The sequence below is a fragment of the Morus notabilis genome, unplaced genomic scaffold, assembly GCF_000414095.1.
Source record: "Morus notabilis unplaced genomic scaffold, ASM41409v2 Scaffold798, whole genome shotgun sequence".
Taxonomy (NCBI): domain Eukaryota; kingdom Viridiplantae; phylum Streptophyta; class Magnoliopsida; order Rosales; family Moraceae; genus Morus; species Morus notabilis.
Genome location: NW_010363737.1, coordinates 79,156 through 91,179, shown reverse-complemented (window position 1 = coordinate 91,179; position 12,024 = coordinate 79,156). Strand labels below are relative to the sequence as shown.

The 12,024-nt window shown below is 41.2% G+C and overlaps 1 protein-coding gene across 1 annotated transcript in view; it reads right to left on the bottom strand.

The window, feature by feature from the left end:
- Window positions 1–1,741: 1,741 nt before the first annotated feature.
- LOC21387071 (dolichyl-diphosphooligosaccharide--protein glycosyltransferase subunit STT3B) overlaps window positions 1,742–12,024 on the bottom strand; it is a 28,638-nt gene continuing 18,355 nt past the window's right edge. Inside the window, exons 4-7 of the mRNA XM_024169992.1 lie at window positions 9,968–10,422; window positions 9,338–9,460; window positions 2,698–2,757; window positions 1,742–2,181 (exon numbers count right to left, since the gene is read on the bottom strand). Of these exons, the coding sequence (XP_024025760.1) occupies window positions 2,052–2,181; window positions 2,698–2,757; window positions 9,338–9,460; window positions 9,968–10,422 (768 nt within the window). The 3' untranslated portion in view covers window positions 1,742–2,051. The remainder of the gene's footprint in view (window positions 2,182–2,697; window positions 2,758–9,337; window positions 9,461–9,967; window positions 10,423–12,024) is intronic.

Here is a 12,024-nt window from a genome sequence, read left to right as displayed (position 1 = left end):
TTTGTACATCCGATCTTTGCGTGTTTTTTAGTCTTTTTAAAACATGTTTTAATTGTGTTAAAATTAAGAGGTGTCGATATTTGTAGTTTTTGTAAGTATCATGTGGAAGATTGTTGAGTTATTGAGCATAATTATTATTTTACAGTGATAATAGGCATACCAATTTTAAGGATGAACTACTTTAATTCCTACAAGTTTTTGTGTCTGTTTATTTTTATTGTTTCCTTCATGATAATTAGTTTGAAACAGGGTCACCAGCCCTTGGTGCAAGCTCTGTTACTGGAAATTGTTAGAGAAATATTGTTGTTTATGTGAAGTTATGTAATAGGGGCAATGAGATAAGGGATTTAAAAAAAAAAAAGTAAAATCAAAATTAATTGTAACATCTTAGATTATAATTAGTCATTTAAGAAAAATTTTAAAAAAGTTTTTAGTAGTGAGAGTTAGTTGAACTACTTTAGTTTATTTCAAAAAACATGAAAAGGAATTTTGCTAAATAAAACATGAAAAGGTTGTTACTGTCATTATGAATTTTTGGGCCAATGCAATTATGAATACATGTTAAGTTCATAAAAAATAATAAAAATAGAATAGACTTGTCCTTCATGTGCACATGGGTTGCAATAAGCGGTGGAGTCAGCCTTTCACTTCAAGCGGGGCATGCCTAAATTTACGTGGATTTCCCATAAAATTGTAATAATCATCGTGATCCATTTGGACCACGAAGATAATGCCTGTTTTTTTTTTCTTTTTTTAGAATTATCATTTGTATTTTTTTCCTAAAGGAATTATAATTTGTAAGTTGAACATATAGCTCTAAATCGTCTTTTCTTATTGTTAGAGTTTTCTTGTATATATGTCATTGCATTGATCCTTATAAAGTAATTTGAAGAAACATATTTTGGCTCATATATTTGTGCAATTCTTTAAGCCTTTTATTTAAAATTCCTTAGTTATTACGAAGAAGCTAAAGTGTCGCCAAATGTAGAAATATAATGATGTCAATATTAATCTAATTTGCTTATTTATTTGCTCTCTTACTATTTGGGACCACATTGGATTTTGATTTTAATAATTGATCTATTTATATTGAAATAAAAAAAATCTATAGTCTCTAAGTGCCACAATAATTTCACCGCCACAATAATTTCACCGACAACATGATAATAATTGATAACATGTACTTCTATCTAAATTTTTTATATAGAAGGAAACGCATATATAACCCATTAAATTGAAATCATTTGTCCATTTTAATTTTAAAAATTAAGTTTTTCATACTACATTAGATTACATCATTTATAAAATTTAAAATATTTTTAATTAAATTTTACAAAATACACTCTAAAACAAAGTACATAGTTCACGGGTATCTATAAAAATAATCCTCAAAATAATTCTTTCTTTCTTTAGGTGAACATCTTTCTAACACAATTTAGTGTTCTTTGCCTAGCTTTCACCCCGTAAGACCAAATCAAGAAAAAGAGAAGATGGAAAACTATAATCTTACACCAAAAAGATAATATTCTATTACTATAGCGCAGTATCTTAAGCTTTTAATTTATAAATGATAACATTACTCAAATAACTTTACCAAATCGAATTGCTTTTGACCAAATTGTGCGCATGCATGGATGATAAACTTGGAAAGTAGAACACTAGAATCTAGATTTAGTGTAAACATTGGAGCCTTTTCTTCTCTCTTTCTGTCTCGCTAAATAATTGTTAAGAACTCGGTAAGTACTCAATCAACGTACTTAGCACAACAAATCGAACCAGTCAAATTCGGCATTAAACTGTTGCTCAGCGCTATTAATTTGAACAAAACAAAACCCGTCTCAAAAGCTTAAATTGAAGAAGGAACGTCTCCAAAAAGGTAGGTGAACCGGAACACGTTAAGGGTCTTAGCCGCTATATATGAGAACCTCTTGGCAAAAATATACAGTTTACTGTCGCTACAACTATGTTTCAAGAGGATTGCACTCACAGATTAAATTATCAGACATGTCATTCTCTATCGCGCATCAAGAGGAGAGAAATATAGTCATCACTTACCACCTGTTATTCGGTGGTTTCACTTTGTAAATGCGAACAATCCAATTCGAGGTCGTAAATGCCTCTTCCAAGTATTCAAGTTTGATGTCCTTGTTACCGATTTCAACCCCCCTTGCTCGATCATACCTGTCATCATCAACACAAGGAAAAGTCAGGAACCATTTTTATGTTTCTGGAAAAGTAAGGAACCACCCAGTTAGTGGAGCAAAGCCCTTCCAATATGGGGCATACGCACAAATTGAAAGCATTACAAAATCCGCCAACAATGTTTGTAGATCATTTAATTAGTAGGAAGAGATAAATGTCATCACATCATTTCTGGAAAAGTAAGGAACCACCCAGTTAGTGGAGCAAAGCCCTTCCAATATGGGGCATACGCACAAATTGAAAGCATTACAAAATCCGCCAACAATGTTTGTAGATCATTTAATTAGTAGGAAGAGATAAATGTCATCACATCATTACTGTTATTCTATCCCCCGTCATCTGAAATAGGCATGGCATTATACCTTCTTCCTTAATTATCAAACTCTTTTCTACCTCTGTTCCTTATCCACTGTTTCTGTGAGCAACAACTATTGTACATAATTACTGCCACAATTAACATAACCTTTTTTTTGTTTTTTTAGATATTAAGCTTACCCAGGGGGTTTTCCATATTCAGTTGTAAGCTCTCCAAACCGATAGTACGATAGCTTGTACCTAATCAACAAAAAAAATTTGAAATATTTATATGATAAGATACTAAACAAAAGGAAAATGAACTGAAAGAGTGAATCTTTATTGAAGAACAGTAATGAATCTCAATACAATCTTACAAGCCCTAATAGTGGTGGTATCCGACGAGAGACCACCAACTCTCCTCAGGTTACCCCAATTTTCATGAGCCAGACTCCCTCACATTAACAACTAAACCCCTTATTTATACTACTAACGCACTCTGACTAAGTGCTAACCAAATTCTAACAAACTGCTAACTTCTGTAACTAACCAACTAACTGATAAGCCCTTACTCAAGCAAGTGTATGTTAGGAGGAATAAAAGAGTCTAGGCAGGGAAAGTTGTCTTTAGTGGCTGTGGTAGTACGGTATTAGTGGTTTAGTTAGAAATGTTAGTATTAGTTAGCTTACGGGGGAAGTTGGGTGGTTAGAAGGAAATTGTATAAAAGGTGAAAGAGGGAAAAGCGGTTATCGGGAAATAAACAGAAAGTGAACAAGTCTTGGAACAATTCCAAGCAAAGGGAGGAAGCAGACCCTCGAAGTTCTGCCATTCAGTGTATAGTGATTGTTGTCAATATAATCTTTCTTTGATTCTTTCTTCATTCTTACGCATTCGCAATTAGTTCTCGTAGTTCTTGTTCAAACAACCCAGAGCTTATCAATTTGGTATCAGAGCGTTGTTCTGGGCGATAATGGCTGCCAGAAAAACAGAGGAGAAGTTTGAGGCGATGGAGAGGGAGATTCACCAAGTTAAGGCTTCGGTGGAAAAGGAAATTGGTGAGGTAAGGGCGGAAATAAGCCAAAGCAGGGTGGAAATTAACCAGAATATGGCCGAGATGAGCCAAAATGTTTCAAACCTGCGCCGATTGTTGGAGGAACAGATGCGTCTGTTGTCGGCGGCGGCGACGGCGAATCTGCCGGCGGAGGGATCTCGATCGGGAATCGCGAGGGTCCGGGAAGACGAGAATGGAGTGACCCAAGGTCTAGCTCGAGTAGTCGAGGAACGCGCGGAGGAGGACGGCCGCCATATGGATGAAATGGCCGAACTTAGGGCTTTTGGGAAAAGGAAAAGGGGAAACGACGGGAAATGGATGGCAGGGAAAATCACACCGGAGAGGAGAACGTGCAAGCTAGGGCACGAGTCGCGAACGGAAATCGTCCCGATTTTCGTCGCGATGGCTGGAATGGCCGACCTAGGGTGGGCGAGACTGGCGACGGAGAGCAAAGCCACCGCGATTGGCGGCGCGGCGAAGCCCGAGCGGGAGGGTCTTCCGAAGACCTTCGGGATGGTCGCGGTGGACGGTATGGAGAGGGGGAAGGAGGAGTTCGCACATTGAATGGAGGTCCTAGGTTGAGAGGAGATGGACGTGTCGAGGGGGGCCGAGTGGGTGGACATACCCGAAGAGAAGGAAGAAGGTATTGGGAAGAAAACGAGGCTGAGGAATCCATGGATTTTTTGGGAAAATATGGGGAGCCATGGGGAGGTGAGGATTTCTCACCAGTGAGACGGAAGCATCTGGATTACCCGTTGTTCAGTGGCATTGATCCGGATGGCTGGTTGTTTAGGATGAACCAGTTTTTTTCGATCAACAGGTTCACAGAGAGGGAGAAATTAACGATAGCTGGGATTGCATTGGAGGGAGATGCGTTATCATGGTTTCAGTGGCAGAACCAGCGATGGCCTTTCATTACTTGGACTGATTTCAAAGTGGCTCTCCTGCAGCGTTTTCGTTCTTCACAAGAGGGAAATTTGTGTGAACGGTTCCTAGCGCTCAGGCAAATGGGGACGGTGGCTGAATATCGCCGGAATTTTGAGGTTTCAACTGCTCCTTTACAGGATATTCCGGAGGAAATCCTAGAAGGCATCTTTGTGAATGGTTTGAAGTCTGATATTCGGGCTGAACTGCGACTACTCTGGCCAGAGGGGCTCTCTGAAATCATGGACGTTGCGCAGCGAATTGAGGAAAAGAACCTGTTGTTGCGAAGAGAGAATGGGGGAACACGGGGTTGGCGTCCCCAAGCAAAGGGGTTCACATCGAACCCGCCAACGGGAACCACAGTGAACCAGTTTCCAGGCAGCAGCAATAGTGTTGAGAGACCAAAAAAAGACTTTCCATTCCGGAAACTTTCTGATTCGGAGTGGCAGGAGAAGAGGAATAGGGGACTATGTTTTCGTTGTGATGAGAAGTTCACTGTGGGACATAGCTGTAAAAAAAGGGAGTTGCGGATTATGTTGGTTAGCGATGAGGACGAGATAGAAAACGACGAAAGTGAGTCGAACGAGGCAAAGGAGGAGTCCGGGGAGTTGCTGCAAACTGAGGTGATCGAGTTGTCCTTGAACTCCCTGGTGGGCCTGACTACACTAAAAACCATGAAGATAAAGGGGGAGGTTGGCCATTGTGAGGTAATTGTTTTGATCGATTCCGGAGCTACTCACAATTTTATCTCTCTTGCCTTAGTTGCGAAACTAAAACTGCCCATAACTCCTACAACTAGTTTTGGTGTTCAAACGAGAACGGGGGAGTCGGTACAGGGGCAGGGATTGTGTAAAGAGGTGGTGTTGACCATGCAGGATTTAACCATAATTGAGAATTTTTTGCCATTGGAGTTGGGAGGGATAGATGTAATTCTAGGAATACAATGGTTGGAGACTTTAGGGAGTATGAATGTAAATTGGAAGACTCAAACTATGAGATTCAAAGTGCTCGGGGAGAATGTGATGTTGAAAGGGGACGCGAGCCTCACGAGATCATTGATCTCCCTTAAGGCCATGATGCGCACCATTCGCCATGAGGGGCAGGGCATTTATTTGGAAATGAGACAATTGGGGGTGGAGCAAGGTCACGGAATGGAAGAGGAGGGCAGAGGGCAGCTACAAGAACTGTTGCGGAAGCATGAGGCAGCCCTCAACATGCCCACCGGATTACCCCCCTATAGAGTGAAGGACCACCGTATAATCCTTGAGGATGGCACCGGACCGATTAGTGTCCGACCATACCGATATCCCCATTTTCAAAAGAATGAAATAGAAAGATTGATGAAGGAGATGTTGGCGGCTGGAATTATTCAGCCGAGTGTGAGTCCATATTCCAGCCCGGTCTTGCTCGTCAAGAAGAAGGATGGTAGTTGGAGATTTTATATCGATTATAGGGCGCTAAACAAAGCCACAGTTCCGGATAAATTTTCGATCCCTGTGATAAAGGAGCTGTTAGATGAATTGTGTGGTGCTACCATTTTCACCAAATTAGATTTGAAGTCAAGATATCACCAAATTCGCATAAGTGACGAGGATGTACCTAAAACTGCTTTTCAAACTCCGGAGGGACACTATGAATTCCTAGTTATGCCATTCGGGTTGACAAATGCACTGGCGACTTTTCAGTCCTTGATGAACGAGGTACTTAAGCCGTTCTTACGCCGATTTGTGGTCTTCTTTGATGATATTTTGATTTACAGCTGCTCTTGGGAGGACCATATGGAGCACTTGGACAGGGTTATGTCGATTTTGAGGGCCAACCAATTGTACGTCAATAGGAAAAAATGCCTTTTTGCTCAGGAACAATTGGAGTATTTGGGTCATGTGGTTTCCCGGACTGGAGTAGCTGCAGATTCCAGTAAGATACAGGCCATGTTGGATTGGCCACCCCCACGGTCCATTAAGGAGTTGCGGGGATTCTTAGGTCTAACGGGGTACTACCGTAGGTTCGTGGCTGGGTATGGGCATATTGCGTGGCCGTTGACGTAGCAACTTAAGAAGGACGTTTTTCATTGGAATTCGGAGGCTGAGGCTTTTCAGTGCTTAAAAAAAGCTATGACTGAGATTCCAGTATTGGCTTTGCCAGATTTTTCTCAACCTTTTGTGGTGGAATCAGACGCTTCGGGATTTGGGGTAGGAGCAGTTTTGATGCAACAGCAGCGGCCCATCGCTTATTTTAGCCAAGTCCTCTCGACGCGTGCTCGCGCCAAATCGGTCTATGAGCGGGAGCTAATGGCCATTGTGCTAGCCATTCAGAAATGGCAACCTTATTTGTTGGGAAGGCGTTTTTTGGTGCGCACCGATCAAAAAAGTTTGAAGTTCTTATTGGAACAGCGCTTGGTGAGTGTGGAGCACCAACGGTGGCTGTCCAAATTGCTTGGCTATGATTTCGAGATACAGTACAAACCGGGGCCAGAAAACAGGGTGGCAGACGCCCTTTCGAGACAACAAGCGGGGCTGGCTTTGATGGTCATGACTACTCTAATGGTGCTCGATATTGAGGAGTTGTAGCGGCAGCTTAAGGCAGATCCGGAGCTCAACAAAACCATGGAGGGGCTGTTGGCAGGAACGCACTCTTTGACGGGGTTTACTCTTCAAAGGGGGCATCTACTTTACAAGGGAAGGTTGGTCGTTCCTCCACTAATTCCAATCTTGTTACGAGAGTTTCATAGTAGTAAGATAGGCGGCCATTCAGGGGGTCTTAAAGACATACAAACGGCTGGCTTTGGAATTTTTCTGGAGGGGAATGCGCAAGGATGTTGAGACTTTTGTGGCTGCTTGTGCCATTTGTCAGCAACATAAGACGTCCACCTTGTCTCCGGCGGGATTGTTGCAGCCTTTGCCTATACCCAACCGGGTTTGGGATGATATTTCCATGGACTTTATTGAGGGTTTACCAAGATCTGCGGGGTATAATTCCATTTTGGTTGTCGTCAGTAAGTACGGCCATTTCATTGGCTTAAAACACCCATTTTCAGCCAATACCGTGGCTTGTCCGTGACATCGTGCGCCTGCATGGGTTTCCACAGAGCATCATCTCCGACCGGGACAAGGTTTTTATGAGCCAATTTTGGAAGGAACTTTTCAGGTTGCAGGGCACTACCTTGTGCCGGAGTACGGCGTATCATCCACAAACGGATGGCCAGACGGAGGTCGTAAACCGCTGTTTGGAGGCTTGTTTGCGTTGCTTTGTCTCTGGCCAAACTAGACAGTGGTTTACACATATTTCGTGGGCGGAGTATTGGTACAATGAGTTTCCATGTCTCGGCTGCCATGACGCCATTCAAAGCTCTCTATGGTCGAGATCCTCTGCAGTTGGTGCCGTATGAGGCCGGTTCTACAGCCACGTCAGAGTTGGAGAGACAGCTATGCGACCGTGATGCACTATTGACGGAATTGAAGGACCATTTGGGACGCGCCCAACAGTCTATGCGAGACCATGCAAACTGGAAGCGTCGTTCTGTGGAATTTGAGGTAGGGGACATGGTTTTATTTGAAGCTCCAGCCGTATCGTCACCGAGCGTTGGCACGAGTGAGGAATGAAAAGCTTGCCCCTCGCTATTATGGGCCGTTTCAGATCCTGGCTCGAGTTGGACCATTGGCGTACTGGTTGCTCCTTCCTTCTCACGCTCGGATTCATTCCGTCTTTCATGTGTCCCGCTTGAAGAAGGCACTTGGGCCGGTGGATATCCCCCAATCTTTACCTCCAATCTTATCAGAAGATTTGACGTTGCAGGTGGAACCCGCTCAGGTCGTGGATACTCGTTTTTCCCCTGCCACTAGGTCTTTGGAGGTTTTAATCAAGTGGCGCCACCTTCCGGACTTTGAATCTTCTTGGGAGCTGTTTGAGGTGATTCCGCGCCAGTTTCCAGCTTTTCACCTTGAGGACAAGGTGACGTTTTTAAGGGGGGTGTAATTGATAAGCCCTTAATCAGGCAAGTGTATGTTAGTAGGAATAAAAGAGTCTAGGCAGGGACAGTTGTCTTTAGTGGCTGTGGTAGTACGGTATTAGTGGTTTAGCTAGAAATGTTAGTATTAGTTAGCTTACGGGGGAAGTTGGGTGGTTAGAAGGAAATTGTATAAAAGGGGAAAGAGGAGGGAAAAGCGGTTATCGGGAAATAAACAGAAAGTGAACAAGTCTTGGAACAATTCCAAGCAATGGGAGGAAGCAGACTCTCGAAGTTCTGCCATTCAGTGTATAGTGATTGTTGTCAATATAATCTTTCTTTGATTCTTTCTTCATTCTTACGAATTCGCAATTAGTTCTCGTAGTTCTTGTTCAAACAACCCAGAGCTTATCACTAACTAACAAGATCCTATCATTATAACAATGACCTGAAAGTGACAGAATAGAAAGATTGCAAACCAACCAATTAAATGAAATGTAATTCTTTTATCTAATAAACAAATCCAACCATCCACCCATATTGTTAACACATATAGCATATGGGCACGTGAGATCTGAAGAAGAAAGAGCATGCTGAAGAAATGCATAGATGATTTTCTGGAGCAATCCAACATTTACCCTATATTTAATTCTTACGTTAAAAATAGCAAAAATGGACATAGCTCTAACAGTTAGGACCTAGATATGGTTTCTAGAAGTTCTTCAAGGATTAGATTAAAGAATTATAAATAAAAAAGGGACGGCAAATATGAAAAATATTTCTCATGTTTTTCGTTCTCTAATCATGTTTAATTTTCTATATATTATTATGAATAAAAAAGGAAGGCGTTTCATCTTTGAAAAAAAAAAAAATGGCCTGCACAGTTTTCAATATGCAAATCTAAATGGTGAGAGACTTACATGAGACAGTTCAACATCTTGGGAGCTGCACCTTTGTCAACACGATACTCGCCATTAACAAGGTAATCGGGCTCCTTAATCACAGGAAATACTCCCCCTCCAATTCTTACCATCCACAAAAACCTATCATGAAGTAAATTTCCTCACATTGCATTAAATTACAACTATATGAAGAAGTGAATAAGAAGCAAAAGAAAATCTTTTACAGAAATTGCATAGTAGTATAGACAAGTACTGTGTAAGAATCCATAACTGAGAACAACTTAGATGTGATCATTTATCTTAAGTACGGGTGAGCTTTTACCTATATCGTGCAAAAAATTCATTAACTAAAAGTAGCCAACTTTAAAGGATAACAGAATCCACCGTCGTCAATTTCTGATGATCTCAACATAAATCCTAAACTCTTGACATAAAGAAGCAGCAAGATCAAAAGAAGACTTCTTTAATCATTCTAAAAAAATGAGTAGAATTCAATGACAAGGGGCATCAGGTGTTTACTTCTACTTAGATTTTCCAAGTTGAATTTGAAAATAAAAATAGGTAGAAGCTTCCAAATAGGCTTTTCCAAATATGAGATGGTCTAAAAATAGTTGAAGATGTAATCCTTTTAAGTTTACGTGTCCTTACTTGTTAATGTCATCAGAGGAATAACCGGTAACACCACCAAATACAACTAATACATAATCAACATCGAGCGATCTCATTATCTCATATGCTTCATCTTCATACGATGACATTGCACGTCCGACAGTAGCAATGTGTGTATTGTTCCAGGTGTTATTGTCGACTATAACAGTTCTGTTTCCCATTGCGGTGATCTGATATCCGTAATCCCACCATGACATCACTTTAGCATCTGGAGGAGTATTTTGACGAAGCCAAAAGTATGCCTCGCGATAATCATCAAAAATTACTCTGTTACCATGGGCACCCCTCGCAGCCAAGACAATGGAAGGAGATGAGTATGCCTCTGATGTGACCCAGGTGCAATGTGTAGCATACCTACTAAGCAAGTAAAATGCACCAAAAAGTAATGCAATAGCACCGTTCCTTTGGAAAGGCTGAGATTGATCAATGGTAACCTGTTTGAACAAGAAATTGTGATTCCTGTTACGCAGTTAAGTATATCCATCACAATAACTGAAGTAAAACCCCAAGAATGCATTAAGCAGGCTCACTGGCTCACACATGTCCAGAGATGTGGTCTTAACTCATACATAGAGAACTAAAGCAAGCAACAAATGAAGAAAGAAATGGCATTCTCACAAGTTACTCAAAGAATAGCATGGAAGCATTATCCTGCGAGACGACTAGAAGCTAATAAAATGCTAAATAACACTCGCAGTTTGTACATATCCTACAGTCCAAGCATAGTTATAGATTTTCAAAGACTCATATAGAAAGAGCTTAAGCAAATTGACAAAAGCAACACGCTACAAATACAGTGATTAGTGAATTCATATAGGACACAGCTAACATCGAGATATACCATGTTAGTTTACCAATCCATCCCAAAAGCTTAAACTATTAGGAGGTTGACCAACAATAGTTTTATACTTTAACACTCCCCTTCACGTGTGGGTTGAACAATGGGCAATCATGTGGGTAAATTAATTAGAAAGCCCAACACGTGAATATTTAAGCCCGATATATATTAAAGACCCAACACATGATGACAATTTTAAATGGGGATAAAGAGTGCAATTACGGGGTTTTGAACTCAGGACCTCCCGCTCTGATACCATGTAAGTTTCTGAGGAGAAAAATATAAATCCTTTCTTGATTTAATTGGTGCAAAACCGGAGTATAAATAGGATACAAAAGGACCTAGTTCCCTTGGCTTAGTGAATCCGGGAAACTAACCCTAATAGGATAGAGAAGCTATCCTCAAGATATTCCTAGAATCTTTCCTAAGAAATAGGAACTGCCCCCTAAACTAGGAGAGATATGCGATATGGAGAGATATGCGATATCTCCTAATTTAAACAATATCTCCTAATTAATTAATTAATTAATGTACATAATTCAATATGGTATCAGAGCCTGGTTTAGGACTTATCTCTGTCCGCCATGGCCAAGAATCCAGAAAACCTTCCTTCAACCCAAACCGTATCCTCTGCCTCTAATAATGCTGATTTCAACCCCAATGCTTCCATTCAAATTACTACCGTACGATTAAATGGAAGGAATTTCTTAGAAGGGGCCCAATCGGTAAAACTAGCCATAGATGGCCGAGGAAAACTAGGGTTTCTTACAGGGGAGGAACCAAAACCTAAGGATTCTGACTCTTCATTCCGAAAGTGGAGGTCTGAAAACTCACTCATCACTACATGGCTTCTCAATTCCATGGAGGAATCAATCCGGAAGCCATACCTGTTCATGTCAGCCCAAGAAGTATGGGAGGCCGTGCGTGAAACCTACTCGGACCTGGAAAATTATTCACAAGCCTATGAATTGAAGACTCGGCTGTGGAATTCCAAGCAGGGGGAGGCCGATATCACCACGTATTACAACAGGATGCTGGCACTTTGGCAGGAATTAGACCTTTGCTATAATGACGAATGGGAGAATCCCAAAGACCTTGCTAGGTTTAAAAAAAGGGAAGAAATTGATCGTGTTTTTATGTTTTTAGCAGGGGTTAATGCAGGATTTGACGATGTTAAAGGGCGTGTTCTAGGCAGACG